The following is an 18,686-nucleotide window of genomic DNA, read 5'->3' on the forward strand; positions in this document are numbered from 1 at the left end:
TGTCCCATCACCAGATCACACCCAACGGGGCTGCAGCGCGTCCCTCCTCCGGCACCAACACCACCATGACTCCCAGGGTTAGAACCGCAATCTGAGCTGCAGTGAGGACCAAACCCGCGGAGGACTGTGAGCATCGGACATACGCGCACACTCACATACACACACACACACACACACACACACACACATACACACACACGCGCGGGGAGACGAACATTGCAGCGACCAGCAGCCAGAAAGACCGGAATCGCCGACCGAGGCGAACTCCACTGCGCCGCGGATTTGCGCTTCCCTTCAACAGCAACGCGTCCCCACACGGACACCCGCAAGAATAAAAAAAACACTCCGTGCGAGTCATTACACGCCAAATAAAATGTCGTCGGCCAAGGACAGCGGGCATTACGCCAACTATGTGGGACCGTACCGCTTGGAGAAGACGCTGGGTAAAGGACAGACAGGTTAGTGAAAGCCTCCTCTCTGAAACCTTCCAGATGCGGATGATGCTGTCAGGACTCCCAGCATCACCGCGCCTGGCTCGCTGACATCATGTTGGGTTGCATTTTTTTATTTATTTATATATATTTTTTTTGCATCTGCGCTGCGTGTTGTGAATGTGTCGATGCGGGAAATGGGAAGTGGAGAAATGCGTGATAAGTGCGGATGTTTCTGGTGGATGCGGCTTTGCTGAATGCAGGGGAGAGATGCTGCTCTCATGATCATGATGACAGTGATGATGATGCTGCTGCTGATGGTGATGATGATGCTGATGGTGATGATGATGATGATGGTGGTGTTAGTGTGCCTTTAATCCTTGTTGTCAGGCAGAGAGGGCTCCGTGATAATGGGCCCTTGTGATTTTTTTTTCTTTTTCTTGTCTCTTTAATTCCGTTCTCCATCTGCTGAAGCTGCTCTCTCTGCAGAAGAGGCAGAGCAGTGATGGTGCACTGTCCGGTCCCCTGCACACACACACACACACACACACACACACACACACACACACACACACACACATGCTGCAGCTGCAACATCACACATTTCTGCATATTTGTTTTAACCAGTTTGTAACGGTTGCTTGGCCTCCTGTATTGGTGCTTGCAGCTTTCTTAGGAGCCACTGTACCCTGAAATAACTTGAATATTAATATATAATATCCAATGCTGTCCAAACTTCTCCAACGCCAAGTTCATTGGGTACCCAGCAGCCAAGTGTGAAGCAGATTGGATGGATGGTTATCGGGATATTTAAAAGACAAACACAAACACACACGCAAACGCACACGCGCACACACACACACACACACACACACACACACGCGCACATACACACATGCACAAAGGCTTCTGATTCATAGTTAGATGGCTGGCAGATATTCTGTGACACTGATAGGCCCTACTATACTGTACGTCACAGTGTGTTAATATGGAAAACATTAAGTTGATGTCTAGCACTGGCTGCATGTAAAAATAAATCAGACTATTAGTGCGTGTGTCAGTATTTCACGAGTCATTTTGGGGGACATCGGTTCAATTTCTCCTGGGATTGTTTCAGAGTTGATTAGACGACTTCATGGTCATTTTGGAGGCTGGAGATTGTGGAGCTGCTGACTCGTATTGTGTCGTACTGGGACGTGTTTCTAGGATTTAACCTACCCTCGATACAAAGAGGATGGACGAAATATTAGAAACACCCCTCAGTGAAGTACTGCAAGTCATTGGCTGTATCTACTCAGGTATGAAAAACAATGTCAAGGTGTCTCGTTGTAGTAGCCAAGAAAACATTGCATCATTATTCATATTTTGTAGATTTCTACAGGACCAATAAATAACCGTCACTAAGGATACATAGGGAGTGGAGATTCCTTTTTTGTCAAAATATGAAATACGATACAACTTACCCCATCAACATCTGGCTTGTTAGCTGCTTAATGCTCTACTGTGTTCAGCAGTTAGTCTCCCACTGCATCTGTCTGCCGTTGGTAATGACCAGGTATTGTGCAGGGGACACTTAGAGCTGTTTCTCTGAACACAGCTGCCTGCTGCGACCCACAACAAAGCTAAGAGAGCTGTGAAGGTGAACCTAAAAGAGTTGGGACAGCTAAAACTCACTAGAAAGCTCCATGATGCTAAGCGGAGCGCCAGTCCATCACTACAAGTGACACTTTTTACATTGCCACATTGTTTTCACGTCAATTCTAGGTGTTTTTATGTTCCTGCTGAGGAAAAGGGCTGTTAAAGTTCCTAAAAAGGTTTCTGTAAAGGTTTCTACAGTCGAAAAGTTCCATTAGGTAATCCATCTCAGCAAACCCAATGCACAAGGTGCTTTTGAAAACTGTCAGACATGGAAAAAAAGACCGTGTTGGTGTCTGTTAGGTCACTGCTGAGCAGCACAGACTGTAGTATGAATGATTTGTCCCTATAATTAGTGCAGCTATGTGCAACACTGCAACACATTCACATAAACGGGTATGCACACCAATCAGTCCCTCCAGGATTTCGCGGCCTTTTTTTGTTGCGATGCCTTTTGTATGTTTGTTGCAATGAAGTTGCGGGTCGTATAATACCGTGCGAAATTAGGCAACCGCTGGCGTTACATGGCCGTTAAGTTTAGCTCCTTTTACAGTTGAATTTAGCTTGGACTTTAAGCTCGGTACAGAGCACCGGGAGGTGACGGTCGCGTCAGAAGTTATTACAGCTACATTTTCGTAAGTTAAAGTCTTTTTCCCCCGGGACATGAACTCCATTCCCCTGCTGGAAAACCCTGTGTTTTATGATACAGCAGCATTCAATGTCGTAGCTATATGTACGAATGGTTCATGAGAACGCCGTATGGATGGCTCAGGTCAGGATGTCCCACCATCTGTGGACACATGCAGCCAGAAATCATCAAGGTGTCTCCCTCCGCTACCAGCAGATAGAAGCTGCTGTGCTGCTCTGTTTCCTCGATAGGTGAATAATTCATTGCCATCCAATTATCTGCGTGGATTGTAACAGCCTATTTTGCTGCTGTATTAATTACACAATAATTCCAGTTAACAGATGGAATAAAACTGCAGTAGTGTGCATTTAAATCACACAAAGGCACTCAGGTTGCTTTGTTCTTCAACTGGATTAATTATAGTAACTGAATCAGAGGAGGAGTAAAGGTCCATTTGCACACATCCGTCACTTTCTGTCCTACAAACACACACAGTCCATTTCTTTTCATTCGCAGCACAGTGCACACAGTGATGACTCCAACGCTGTTAGCTGTCCATTACGACCGCGACCTTGTGATCCAATCACATCAGTCCTGGCTCTGATAGCTGTCCTGTTAACAGTGTTCCAGATACGTTGAAAAGTCTGGATTTCCAGTTTCCGACTTGGAAAGAGCAATGGAGCAGCTTCAAATGATGACGAAATGATTACTTGTAGTGAGCTCAAAGCCAGATTTCCTCAAACTGAGATAGTTTTAATAATGAAATTCAGCATTTTGATCCTCTTACAGACTCAACACTTCATTGACTCTTGGGGGGAAAATTCACCACATCAATCAATAATGAAAATATGTTTGTAGCTCTACAAAAATGTCAGCTTGCAAATTTGACCAAATAATGTAACATTGGCTGGGTTCTACATTTAACTTGTCAGAGTCCATGTTTCTTTTACTATTACATTTTATTTAGCTGACCCTTTCACCCAAAGCGACTTCATTCAACAATGAAGGTACAACCTCGGAACGGCAAGAATCATATAGAAGTACCATCGCTTCAAATAAGCCAGACTCCTCCTTTGATTTTCCGAGGTGGAGAAGGTACTGAGCATGGAAATCCAAGTTACTGTATCATAAAGAAACATTGTGATTGGGTCTGTGTTGAGACTCGTGTTTGGAGCTCATGACTGTGCCTGCAGCATCTTCTCCGACTGTGACTCCACAACCCTAAAGTAGAAATATCCTGCCATGAGAGCGTCCTCCGATGCTCCCACTGTCTGAATCTGTAAGCGTTCGTGGAGCTTAAGTGCTTAAGTGCATATGCGTGTAGAGATGTAGAAATCATGTGCAGAGTTGTGTTTTTGTGTATGTGTGTTGTGTGTTGTGTGTTGTGTGGTCAGGCGGACGTAGTGCAAGCTCCAGAAGAGTAATACTCTTTCTGCTTATTGAAGGCTGCCGGTATGAATTGAAGGCTGGATGGAGCTGAGCTGGCAGACAGGGAAGCCGTATATCATTAAACCTCCTCCACAAGTGAAGGGCAAGCCCACGCTCTTTGTTTCTGTGTGTGTGTGTGTGTGTGTGTGTGTGTGCGTGTGTGTGTGACACATATTGGCTGGCTTTGATAGTTTGTTGATAACGGAGCACAACATGAACGGCATAATACCCAAATTACATCAAGTGTATTTCCAAATAACATAAACCCTTCGTTTCTGCTTACAATATATTTGTTTGAATAACGTTTAAATGGAGGTGTTGAGATTTCCAAATATTCATCTCCGTTAGCTTCAGTGCTGCAAAGATTAATCGATTAGCTGTCAACGCTTACATTAATTGCCAACTCTTTTGACAATCGATTAGATAGTAATTCCCTGATTCCAACTTCTTACTTAAATATTGTTCTAGTTCCTTCTCTCCTCTGGGACAGTAAACTAAAGATCTTTGAGTTGGGGACAAAACGAGACATTTGAGGACATCATCTTGGACTTTATGGGAAACACAGATCCACCTTTTTCACCACTTTCTGACATTTTAGAGACCAAACAACTCATCCATTCATCTTGACAAAAGGAAAGATTATTCGAAAATAAGAAGAATAGTTAGTTGCAGCCCTAGTTAGCTTATTAAAGGACTGAAATGTTTAATGGAACAATAATAAATAATCCAGGTTTTTAACCAAAGAAAACAACAGTGTCTTTAAACTGAAGCGATGAATGATGGTGTTGGTAATAACTGCTCTCCTGGCTGTTAGCTTTAGCTTTGAACATCTACTGTAGCTTCCCCCTTTTGTGTCCCCCTCTCTGAAAAAATGGTTTTCTCTTCTGTTCCCAGTTAAGAGACTACAGTTGGAACGATGCCGTCATGGTGTGTGTGTGTGTGTTTGTGTGTGTGTGTGTGCTGGTCGAAGCTGAATGGCGAGAGGCTGTGCTGACTCTGAACAATTAGCCTGTGTGTTAGTGTGTGTGTGTGTGTGTGTGTCTGTGTGTGTGTGTGTGTGTGTGTGTGTGTGTGTGTGTGTGTGTGTGTGTGTGTGTGTGTGTTCCCAGGCTTCATACAGCGCAACACTGGGGCTTATTGTCATGGTTTCATCTGTCCTCCTGTGACAATGGACACTTGGTGATCACTGCAAGACTGTAGCTGCCAATCGTTGACTTGTCCTCTCTCTGTTTTTACTTCTCAGTCAGATGTCCGATCGACATTTTTACACTTTGTGATTAAACAGGAAGTTGATAGAATGCAGATGGTTTTAGATTAGTGGTCATGAGCGCGAGAAGTCAGTCAGAAACGACGCAAAAAGCGCCCTTCAGCGTGTGTGTAGAACTCACCGGGGAGAGCAGAGAGTAGAATGAAAGGCCGACAAGCCGCATAGGGAGGTTGGTCGGGGGGGGTGGATGGGTCAAACAACACAGGACTTTCACCCAGGAGACCGGGGATCGTGTCCCGCGTGTCACGTTCCCTAAACCCAACTGTCCCGTTCTTGTCCCGCGTGTCATGGAAACGTAAGCCCACCCACGACCTTTTCCTTAACCTAACTGCGTCAAAAGTGACGCCAATAGTCCCGACCGAGTTTAGATAAAACGTGTTTAGATCTGACGCTAAAGGAGACTTTTAGCGTCAATAACGACGCCAAAGGCCACCTGTCCAAGCGTCCGTGGGTCAAACAACACAGGACTTTCACCCAGGAGACCAGGGATCGTGTCCCGCGTGTCACGTTCCCTAAACCCAACTGTCCCGTTCTTGTCCCGCGACCAAGGGTCAAACAACACAGGACTTTCACCCAGGAGACCGGGGATCGTGTCCCGCGTGTCACGTTCCCTAAACCCAACTGTCCCGTTCTTGTCCCGCGTGTCATGGAAACGTAAGCCCACCCACGACCTTTTCCTTAACCTAACTGCGTCAAAAGTGACGCCAATAGTCCCGACCAAGCCCGTATAGATAAAACGTGTTTAGATCTGACGCTAAAGGAGACTTTTAGCGTCAATAACAACGCCAAAGGCACCTGACCAAGTGTCCGTATTTTACGCGACGGGAGTGAGAACGTGTTGAGTGTGCAGATATGATGATACTGGATTGTTTAAAGCTGAAATGGATAATAACAAACATTGAGATTTTAAATAGTTTACCATGCAGTCCCTTGTAGCCCGGGGCGGCTGTGGCTCCTAATCACTGGGTTGGCTGTCTGCCAATTAGAGCTGCAAAGAATAATCAATTAGTTGTCAACTATTAAATTAATCGGCAGCTATTTTGATAAGTGATCGGTTTGAGTCTATTTTTTTAGTTTTTTTTCAAAAGGAAAGATTCTCTGATGTCAGCTTGTTAAATGTGAATATTTTCTAGTTTCTTTTCACTCCTCTGTGACCGTAAACTGAACGTCTTTGAGTTGGGCTTTGGGAAACATTTTACCTCCATTTTCTGATATTTTATAGACCAAGAAAGAAATCGAGAAATGAATGAATGAACTGACAATGAAAATAATCGTCGGTTGCTGCTCTAGTAGAGTAGGAACCATAATGTCGACACTAGTCCTCAATTACAGATATTCTTAGTCGACTAACACTGATTATGACTAACCGGTAAGTTGATTTCATCGACAGATCTGTAAAACTGAGTTCACAAAGAATCATAGCCCCACTTTAAATCTTGTGTTTACCAGAGATGTGCTCATAAGTTTCTTGGAAATAAATCATTCAGCATTAACAAGCGTAAAATATAACTAATCGACTAAAAAAATCTTAGTGGACTAAGACTAAAACGACCGTTTAGTCAATTTATCGACTAAGAGGGGGCAGCCCTAGTCGACACGTTGAAGGGTCCTCATTGCTGCTGATGGCCAGCCCAGCTTGCATCGTAGCTCGCTGTGTGTGTGTGTGTGTGTGTGTGTGTGTGTGTGTGTGTGTGTGTGTGTGTGTGAGAGAGAATGGTTGAATGAGAAGCATTTGTATGAAAAGGCTGTACCGATGCAGTCCATTTACCAAAGGGAACACAGTGGGTGGAAAACAGATGACTGTGTGGTTCTTGTCCTTTCAGTGGCTTGAAGAATAAAGACATAAAGACATCAGCAACATAAAGACAAATATAAAGTAACAACCTTGATGCTCTGTGTGTACCAGAGACACATGCATCACTCAAACAAAATCCCAGAGTATCCTCTGACTCTGAGGGTTACTACGCCAGGAAGACACTGTCATCATTCATTTTTATTTGTTCATAACCTGTAATGAAAGAGTGTGTGTGTGTGTGTGTGTGTGTGTGTGTGTGTGTGTGTGTGTGTGTGTGTATCTCCCTATTGTGCTGTAATGAAAGTGTCATGTTATTGACGTGGAACATCCTAAAGACTGTAGTCCCTCAGCTCCAGTAGAGGAGTTCAGCTGCTGTGTGTGTGTGTGTGTGTGGGGGGGGTGTAGTGTGGGCAGCAGGGTAAGCCCCAGCACAGATGGCTGCCTTTAGGTGCCTGATATACAGCTTCATTATCAGCAGGTTGCAGGTGGTAACACTCCCATGACTCTCTCTACGTACGCATGTATATGTGTGTGTGTGTGTGTGTGTGTGTGTGTGTGTGTGTGTGTGCGCGCACACAGCGTGTCTCACTCATATTGTTTATTGATATCCTGATGTTCCGATACCAATTTTTCAATTCATGTTACCCGCCCACCCCTAGTTGCAGGATTTGTAGGAATCTTCATATGTTTGGTCTGTTTCGTTGGCTTTCAGCACTCGGTGAGCAGTTTTTGGGAGGAATGAGGAGTCGTGGGAAGACCCAGAGAGAGCTGATGGTTGCTTTTTGGAACTGTCCAATTAGCAAGCAAAGTTTCTTCATACAGCACCTTTCACAGACGCTAGTCGCAAAGTGCTTCACAGTCAAAGAAATCTAATAAAATCTCAAACAGTCAAATAAAGACACTCTCTCTGAGCTGCTACCTGGCAGTGCAACATACAAAAAATGAGTAGTTGCAAATGAGCGTGTTCCGAAGCTGAGGGGGGGGGGAGCAAATCCTGCTGGGAGACAAAAGTCTGCTGGGAGGGTTTTCTCTGCAGACAGGAGGGGGATCATCAAAATTATGGCTAGTGTCAAACACCCCATCCTCCTCCCTCTCCTTCTCCCCCCCCCCTCCCCTTTTTCTATACAGTACATCCTTTTGGCTTCTCTCTTCCTCGCCCGCCGCCTTCCCAGCTGAGGGCTCGGATACCATGGCAACCGGAGGAATGCTCTCTTCTGTGGCTGGTTGGCGGTACGCTCGCTCTCCATGGCCCCTCTGCTCAGCCTGAGGGGGGGGTTGTTACGCCTCAACCATTAAACAATGACTGTGAAACTACCCCCATCTCTCTCTCTCTCTCTCTCTCTCTCTCTCTCTCTCTCTCTCTCTTTACATCTCCCTTCTCTGTATCTCTGTCGCTCTTATGTTTTCCTTACATCACTCACGTACTCCACCCCCCTTCTGTGAGGTTGTCAGGCCGAAGATCAAGTCTTTCTCTGCATCCCTGCCGCCCGAATGAGTCATTATTGGGGGGAGGCACGATTTTCATCCTTCCGAGATTGGCTAATGCCTCTCTGTTTGCCAGATACAATACAACCCCCCTGGTTTACACAGATGCTTCCACATTTAGCAGGAAAAAGTCGAGAGATGGGAAGAGACAAAAACTGAACAAAGCTCTGCCAGTAGTGTCAATTTGTAATATTGTCATTGTGGGCGTAGTAGGGTTGGGTATCATTTGGTTTTTTTTCCGATCCCAATGTTAAAACGATACTTAAACGGTGCCTGTACCGATACTTAAAAAAAAGAGAGAGCACAAAACGACATTTCACAACATTAAAGAACGACTTGTTTATTGCTATGGTCAAATATATATCATTTATTAAAAATGTAATAACCTCTTCAGCCGCAGTCAATTGCTGTTAAACAACAAAAATAACCACTAGATGGCAGAAAAGTGCTTGACAACAACAGCTTGAGTTTCTTGAGGTGCACTTGAATGCACCATGAGCTTACGAGATGCAATTGTTGTTGTGTTTTATGCTTCATGCATTCAGCGTGTTCGGGGCGGTCTGGATGGCGATATGACTCAAATGCGGCCTGAGGGAATGTGCACAGAGGGTCTGAGCACAGAGCCGCGCATCTCCAAGATTTTGTTACAATGCGGAATCGGTCGCATAGACCATACGCTGACCGCAGTGCCCGACCGCGCTGACCGCAAGAAGCATTAACACCAGTTTTAGTCCCATCTGTGTTGTTCCCCAGCAGTGTCAATGTTGTCTTAAAGGTCAGCTAGTCTCCTCTGTGTCTTTAGCTGCAGACTGTTGGACGTCCCGGTGTTGGAATCCTTTCCAGTGAAATACAGCCACACGTTAGACTGTCAGCATTTTAACCGTGTTTAATCCAGCTGCTAGCTAACGGAAGGCTAACGTTACCTGCTGCCAAGTGTAGTGTTAACTAGAGTCACATGCAGCGATGCCTCTGTTGCCTGTAGCGTCCGATTCGGAGCACCGGAGAGCAGCGCAGGCATTTCAGTGGCACCTAAATGAGGCACCGAAATCTGCGTTGTAATTTGGTCCTGTAGATCCCGGTCGTTTAGGATCCGGTGCCATATTAAACCTTTTAAACTACTTTTATTTCTATTAAAAGTCAGGTTTGTTTCCACACTGTAGCACAGGGAGAGATGTGTTGAGAGTAGCCATAGCGAGGATAAAAGCAGACTTTAATAGACTTTGCCCTTAGAAGTGTAAAGCAAATTAATGATGCAAGAAAAGAAAGGACAAACAATTTTCAGACCAGATAAAAAGAATCTTTTGATAGCGTGAGAACAGGAAGAACAAAGCGTGTTTATTGCGCGTGGCACGACGGAGAGATGCTGTTAGTGTGATTCACTTAGCCGAAGTCATGCTCGTCTCACACACAAACACAAACACACACACACGCGCACGTACGCACACACACTTTGGGATGCAGTGCTCGTTTGTTCCTGGGTCGCCCTGGGCACGCAGACACACAGCATTGAGTTAGTTTAGATGGCCGTCATCTTGCCTGTGGCTGTCAGTCACTAACAAGTCTCCGAGTGCAACTCGGCATGCTGCTGCTGCTGAAATATTCAGGTAGCTGAAGTGTGCTGGGATGCATCTGTGTGCAGGGGCGGAGCCAGACATTTTAAACATTCAGGGCTCAGCCCAAACCTGGGGGGGGGGGGGATGACTCATTTTCACTCCTGCCACTACAAGAAGAGGCAAAAACTGTCTGATGTTTCTGTTTAAAAAAGAAAAGCTAAATATCGTGGGTAGGGAAGGAATTTGGCGTAAACAGCATTACTCATCTTAAAACCTAGTTTTAGTAGAGTTCACAATATGAACCCAGGAATAACACTATTGCTTCATTGATTTTCCGGTCCAGTCAGACAAATTGAGAGGAAATGACACAAAGTCAATGAAGTTATTTTAAAACCCTAAAATATTTGGGGCTTTTGGGAAAACATTTGGGGCTGGAGCCCCAGAAGCCTAGCCTGGTCCTATCAGACTCTGGTACATTAGCCTGGTCCTACCAGACTCTGGTCCATTAGCCTGGTCCTACCAGACTCTGGTCCATTAGCCTGGTCCTACCAGACTCTGGTACATTAGCCTGGTCCTACCAGACTCTGGTATACTAGCCTGGTCCTACCAGACTCTGGTACATTATCCTGGTCCTACCAGACTCTGGTACACTAGCCTGGTCCTACCAGACTCTGGTCCATTTCATTGGTCCAGAGAGTCTGGCCTCTCTCCATTGACAAGTGTTAACTTCCTTGAAGGCGGGTACTCTGTTGAAGTTTAAAACTATTGGATCTGCCCAGAGCCACTCTGGTAGCCTGGCTCTGCTCTCCTACGTACTGTCTGGTAGGACCAGAAGAGGGGGAGCCACAACATCATGGCCACCAACACAACTCATCAAAGATTGTTCTTGCTCGGGCTTTAACTTCTGGATATTTGGCAGCGTTGCCACAACGGACCGCATCTTTTCTTCGCCGCATCGAACCTCAACGTCATCGTTCTCAGCCACTCCCTCTGTTCGCTGATTGGACCTGTTAAAATTTGATCGGAGAAAACCCAAGAATATACCGCAAACCCAGACGCAGTACTGAAGGGAAATGAAAATTGAGCGGAAGTACGTAGGAGGGCGGAGCCAGGCTACCAGAAGCCAGCCCGTTGCTCCGCTCCTGTCTGTCTGTCTGTCTGTTAAAATTACTTATGTCCTAATGTATTATTATCGAAGTCCCATTGATGCCAACTCTTTTTTTCTCCATGAGTCATTTAATATTGAATACGTGCCAGTACCAATTGTTTTCTACATAAAACGATAAATGGCCTGCATATAAATTATATAGCTCTATTCTAGTCTTAACAACCTCTCAGAGTGCTACACAAACACAATAGGCACCATTCACCCACACATTCATACACTGATGGCCGAGGCTGTCACATACAAGGTCCCAGCTGCTCGTCAGGTAAACATTAACGCACCGACTGCGATTTCGTGTTCTTGCCCAAGGACACTTGGACCTGTAGACTGCAGGAGATGGAACCACAGACTCTCCGATCAGTAGACACCCGATCTACCTCCGCCACAAATCATCAGTTTGTTTTACTATTATTTCAAACCACGATTTTGTAATGCAATCAAATAATTGACCCCGACGTGATTGGAACACGCAACCTTCTGATCTGGAGTCAGAGGAGCTACCGTTACGCCACAAGGTCACAGAAATGCCTCCTCCGTTTAAAATTAGCCTGAAGTAGGCCTGATTATACTTTTTTTAATTTTTAGATTATTTTTTGGGCATTTTCAGCCTTTATTTTGATAGGACAGCAGGAGACATGAAAGGGGAGAGAGAGGGGGAATGACATGCAGCAAAGGGCCGCAGGTCGGAGTCGAACCAACTGACAGCTGCGTCGAGGAGTAACCCTCTATATATGGGCGCCCGCTCTACCAACTGACCTAACCGGGCGCCCGATTAGATTTTTTTTTAAAGGGGGAACCCTGGTGGTGTAACAGCAACATCCAGAGGACCTTTAATGCATATCATTTCCCATCTCTCTCTTCCCCCATTACCTGTCAGCTCTTCAGTGTCTGCTTTACTCAACAGTCTTCACCTTCTTGTCTCCTCTTCTTCCCTCTGTCCTTCCTGCCTCTCTTGATGTCTGTTAGCGAGGAGTGTTGTCTCTGGAGACCCCTCTGGCCTACTCTCCTAGCTCCATTACCTCTGATGTATGTACAGGCTCGTGTCCTGAATAAATCCCCAGTCAATTAATGTTTATTATGTGGTAGCTAGAGCTTTAATCAACTCCTGCATCGTGCGTGCACAGCCTGATAATCGCCATGTGAGCCAACACGGTCTCACGGCAGTTTGTGAAATGGTCACGTTATTTTTAATCTATTGATCCGTGTACACGGACACGTTCATCTCGTTTTGTTTTCGTGGTGGAATGGGAAGCATCTATACGGAGGTTGGGTTTAGGAAAAGAAGAACGGGGAAAGGACACGTCACACGCCGGGACACGATCTACGGTCTCTGGGGGACACGCGACAACAACGGGACGTTGTGTTGAGGAAAAGAACAACGGGGAAATAAAACGCCACACGCAGGACACGATCACCGGTCTCCGGGGTGAAAAGTCCTGTGTTTGACCCAGCCACCACCCCAACCAACCTCCCTATGTGGATTTTCAGCTATTCATTCTACTCCCTAACGTAGTCGTGCTGTGATGACAAAATATGCTTCCCATTGAAATACATTACATCAAAATTCGTGCTCACCACCACGAACAAAACGACATAAACGTGTCCGTGTACACGAATCAAAAGATTAAATACCGTGACCATTTCACGAACTGCCGTGAGACTGGGTTGTGTGAGCGCTGGTGATTGTTTTGTTGGTAGCAGTAAATGCGTAGCGCGTGTTTGCACCGATGATGTCGATCATGTTCACGTGTACGTGTGGGACCGCGTTGCCACCTGCTGCGATGTCTCCGCCTGCCTTCAGCACACTAGGCGTGCATGATGCAGTGTTGACGAGGTCTGTATTGATCAGCCGGAGGAAAATGAGGTTTGGAGATCCTGCTGGGCAGCAACAGTGCCACCAGGCTCTATCAAGCCAAATCATCAACACTTATCAGCCTGATTTCAACACCTGTTAAGATGGAGATGCTGAACACCGACCTTGCAGCAAGAACAGTGGTGTAGCGGAGGTGTAGCTGTCAGCTGTCCACAGATGCTGCCAGAACAGAAGTCCAGCTAATTATTACTGATTTATGGCTGCACACCTGGTACATAAAGTGGAAAGGAGCTGTTTTGAAATATAAGTCTAGAGATGCAAAGAGTAATCCAGTGTTTCCTTTAGGATTTATTTTAGCAGTGGGGGCAGGTCTGTCCGAACAACAACCCCCTCCCCCAGCCTCGTGCTCCGCCGCCAAATATTTTATGTATGAAACAGAACTGACACTTCGCTGTAACACAAACAAATATATTTATTCACCTCTATTCACACACAATGAGGCATATTTTCAGTTGTGATTGAATATTTTCTGAGGAACTATAGGGCACTTAACATCTACAACAGGTCTACTAAATGATGTTTACAAGAAATGTTTCATAGGGAAACCAGAACCCACAGTGTAGAATGAAATATTACACTGACTCACTTACCGTTTGAATGTTTCCAGATGTTTGACATCAGGACGATGAGCTGACAGAACTGACAAGTTGAACGTTGTCCAGTTAGAACGGACCCACCGCGGTGACGTTTTTGGTGGAGCTGTTGGTTTAATAGTCGACTCGGTTGACAATAAACTCCATCAACACAACAGTATGTGGAGTTAAACTGGACGGGCCCAATAACCTCTGAATAGTTCTACTTGTTGTTAAGTTGCAATGTGAGCAGCAGGATCATTTAAAAGGCAACCGTGACTACATTGTGCGTCAGACCTATTTCTGATGACCGTGGCGGCAGAAATTTTGCCATGGCGGGCTGCCACTACACAATCAACATGGAGGAATCGCTGGTTATTACCAGCTATTTTGAAAAAGAATGAATCTGTTTGAGTCTTTTTTTTATCCAAATAAGTAAAAAATTGTCTCATTCCAGCTTCTTAAATGTGAATATTTTCTAGTTTCTTCTCTCCTCTGTGACAGTAAACTGAATATCTTTTTTTAGTTGTGGACTAAACGAGACATTTGAGGACGTCATCTTGGACTGTGGCAAACACTGATTTTCTGATATTTTATTGACCAAACAACTAATCCATTCATCCAGAAAATAGACCAAATAATCCTAAGTTAAAAAAAATCATTAGTTAAAGCCCTAATAACGTCTACGTGTGCTATATCAGAATCAGCTTTATATATAATATCTGTTGGGGAGTTGAAGAACACAACAGGAAGTCACACAAATGGGCCACTGAAAGAGACACTCCCACCGCCGCAAAACCCTGCGACAAATTGCTTTTTCTGCTCTGAATGCGCCCTCACAGCTGTCGCTAAATGAACCGAACTAAACGCACGCCAGAGGTCGTTTACACTGCACCAAACAGGTTGGGTGTGAAAGCCACCTAAGGCTCCAGCGTTGCTCGTACTGTAGGTTTCTAACACTTCACAGTGATCTCACATAGAGCTGCTCGGTCACTGTGGCTGAGGGCTGTTTATCCGCCATCTCTTCTTCAATCCTGTCCCACTTCCCGTTAGGTCTGATAGCCCGGCCAGCACGTCTTCACACCCCGCCCTATTCAACAGAGACCAATTTAATGCCTCAATCAATAGCCGGTAATCAAACGGGAATGGGTTATGGCTCCGGATAAGCCCCTTATGGTCCTGCAGCCCTCTTCCCCCAGCCAAAAACTTAATGAAATTGAGCATAAATCCCCCCTTTTCTCTCTCTCTCTCTCTCTCTCTCTCTCTCTCTCTCTCTCTCTCTCTCTCTCTCTCTCTCTCTCTCTCTCAAAAAACTCTTTCATGCCTTTCCAAAAGCAATCTGGACTTTTTTTCCCCCTCAGTCAGCACTTACAGCGTCCAAGAGTGAAGCAGAAGGAAATTACCATCTGAAGAGCTGCTTTCCTTCCCTCTCCCTGATCCGGCCCCGTGCCCACGCTCTACCCTCACTTCATTTCGTAGCAGCATGGAATTTCTGGTATCTCATATTAGATAAATAAACTCCCCTTCCTTCCTCCGTCCACTAAAACCCCTGACTAGTGCACAATGGGATGGCCGAGGGCTTTTTTTTGGTGCATTTTTGCAATTTGCTCATCGGCGTTACCCATGAGTACCTGGGACACGGCAGAGAGCTCGTTCCACCTTTTGCCGTTTAACAGCGTTCTCGTGAACGGGTTCCTACGATATCCTACAAATTCAGGTGACCGCCGGCTGGTCACGTGACGCTGGCTGCAAAGCTAGCTCCGTGAGCTAGCCGACAAAATGCGACTGTGAGCCAAGTACAGGGCTCCGCCAGATGACGGGCTTTTCAGAGGCCGTGGCAGTTGAGTTTAGCTGACAAAAAAGTGAGCGTCACGGGCGACGGCAGCTCAGTTTAGGCACCAAAACGAATCGTTGCGTTTAGGAAAAAGATCGTGGTTTGGATTACTCCCAAAATACGTACTAAATACGGTGAATATATAGGAATTACAGTGCATTACTTTTTCGGAGTAATATGTACGAATAGTACATGTGAACAGCCTGTGCTGTTCTCATGTCCGTTTGCACCAGCGGGCCGCACACATGGTGTGCTGCTCCCAGATGGTCTGGCGGGCTCTGGAAGAACCCCTTCCTGCCTCAGAATAGGGGTTCAGTCCACACAGATGGCCCTTCAGCGGCAGCGCGTGCAGATGAGCTGCATCGCCTCGAGCCTACAGCCTCAGTGAACCATCCAATCATGTGGCATAATGAGATTAAGGGGCGGGGGGGACGGGCGTGTGAAACGCCATTATACTCACTTTACTGGTAGTGCTGGTAGGTACCACTGCTCCCAGGCGTGTGTGTGTGTGTGTCTGTTTAAAACCGCAACTGTTACGTTCTCTGGTTTAGATATGAGGACGGAAAACGCTCCTGTGGGTCGTATAAAAGGGAAGGAATAAACAACCTATATCAGTGAGGGTCACGTGAAGTGTGTGTGTGTGTGTGTGTGTGTGTGTGTGTGTGTGTGTGTGTTGCAGTATTTTCAAGGGAGCGCTCTGTCTCTGTGACCTGCAGCGTGGTGTGAGTTGGGCTGCAGTGCTGCATTACAGCAAAGACAGCCTCTCTGCAGTAATCACACACACACACACACACACACACACACACACACACACACACACACACAGAGGCACACACACAACCATGTCTTTGTGTTGTCGGGAGTAAAGGGGCCTTGGCTGCAATACATTATTTGTGAAACTCTTCATTACACTGCGTAGCTATGGTAACCATTGTAAGTGTGTGTGTGTGTGTGTGTGTGTGTGTATTGCAGGTGTAAATGACTTACATTGGCATGCCTAGAGGTTATAGATGATTTGGTAAATTAATTATACCATGCTAAATAATTTGATGATCGACATGAGTTTAGCTGCTCGCGGCGGTCGGCGAAGACGGGCGGGCAAGGTTTCTCTGACATGTGCCGTGGATGTTGGTGACCCCCAGAGGAGCCAAATGTTCTGCACCATCTCTCTGACTTCTCCTCCAGCACTACAGTCAGCTCATAACCTAGTTACATCAGAATTGCGTGCGTGCATTGCAGTTAAACTTCGAGAAAGCACATTTGTACATGTTAAAGCCACTGTGTAGAATTCTATTAAGGCTGCGACTAACAATTATTTTCATTGACAGATTAATCTGCTGATCGATTTCTGGATTAATCGTCTGGTCTATGAAAAACATAAATGTCGATCCCAGTTTCTCCAAGTCCAAGGTGATGTCTTTCAATGTCTTGATATTCAGTTCCTTTTCCGTATCCTTTTTATTACTGTTTAACTTATTTTACATTTATTTTGTATCGTTATTAACACATACTGTGTGTATATGTTCATACTTATATTGTTTATATTCTTTTTATCCTCCTTATATTTAAAGAATGTGTGACGTGCACCTACAACACCTTGACAAATTCCTTGTATGTGTAAAAAACGTACTTGGCAATAAAGCCCTTTTCTGATTCTGATTTAACATGATATTAAAGGGAAAAGAGCAGGAAATCTCCATATATGAGGCTGAAAACAGCCTTTTCTGCCTTTTTTCGCATGAAAAATTGCTTCGATTATCGAAATAGTAGGCGATTATGAACTCAAACGCACCACTGGTTGTGTGCGCAGCGTTTCACTTGATGTTGCCAGATTACAATTCAGAATCTCAACAAAACACACCTGTGTTCAAAAACCGTATTGACAGAAAAAGAGGCAGAGAAATCAGCTGGGGCAGTGTGGACGGGGCATCAAGGCCACTGCAGCCGCAGGACATATCCATTTTTGAGGGGCCAAACGGAGGGATCACGGCATAGGCGCCGTTTTATGTTTTCCTCCGTGGGTGCTCACGGGCGCACGCCCTTTAAAAAAAAAAAAAAGGTGTCAAAAAATGTTTGCATTTCAGAACCTTAGGAAATGGACAGCGGCCGACATGAACATGCGCATATTCCAGTCCCTCCGCATTTTTTCAAATACGCCACACTTTCGCCGCATAAATTGCAGATTTCCGCGCAAAATATGCGGGGCTTACATGATTTCATAATCCCCACATTTCCATTGCAAAAAAGTCCCAAATATCTTAGCAGAAAGATGAAAAATGTTGCGTTTACTTCACACAAGAGCAGCCGTTTTCCCCTTTTGCCATGGGAACGTTATGAAGTGACGTTATGAAGTGACGTGATGAAGTGACGTTATGGAGTGACGTTATGGAGTGACGTTATGGAGTGACGTGATGGAGTGACGTGATGGAGTGACGTGATGGAGTGACGTGATGGAGTGACGTGATGGAGTGACGTGATGAAGTGACGCTATGAAGTGACGTGATGGAGTGACGCTATGGAGTGACGCGATGGAGTGACGCTATGAAGTGACGTGATGGAGTGACGTTATGGAGTGACGCGATGGAGTGACGTTATGAAGTGACGTGATGGAGTGACGTTATGGAGTGACGTGATGAAGTGACGTTATGAAGTGACGTGATGGAGTGACGTGATGGAGTGACGTGATGGAGTGACGTGATGAAGTGACGTGATGAAGTGACGTGATGGAGTGACGCTATGGAGTGACGCGATGGAGTGACGTGATGGAGTGACGTGATGGAGTGACGTGATGGAGTGACGTGATGGAGTGACGTGATGGAGTGACGTGATGGAGTGACGTTATGAAGTGACGTGATGGAGTGACGTTATGAAGTGACGTGATGGAGTGACGTTATGAAGTGACGTGATGGAGTGACGTGATGGAGTGACGCGATGGAGTGACGTTATGAAGTGACGCTATGGAGTGACGCGATGGAGTGACGTTATGAAGTGACGTTATGAAGTGACGTCATTACGCGACG

The 18,686-nt window shown here is 45.6% G+C and overlaps 1 protein-coding gene across 1 annotated transcript in view; it reads left to right on the plus strand.

The window, feature by feature from the left end:
- The first annotated feature begins 373 nt into the window (after positions 1 to 373).
- Positions 374 to 18,686, plus strand: part of LOC144523340 (serine/threonine-protein kinase BRSK2-like) — a 189,929-nt gene continuing 171,616 nt past the window's right edge. Inside the window, exon 1 of the mRNA XM_078258842.1 lies at positions 374 to 458. Within this exon, the coding sequence (XP_078114968.1) occupies positions 374 to 458 (85 nt within the window). The remainder of the gene's footprint in view (positions 459 to 18,686) is intronic.

The sequence above is a fragment of the Sander vitreus genome, chromosome 1 (genome assembly GCF_031162955.1).
Source record: "Sander vitreus isolate 19-12246 chromosome 1, sanVit1, whole genome shotgun sequence".
Lineage (NCBI taxonomy): Eukaryota > Metazoa > Chordata > Actinopteri > Perciformes > Percidae > Sander > Sander vitreus.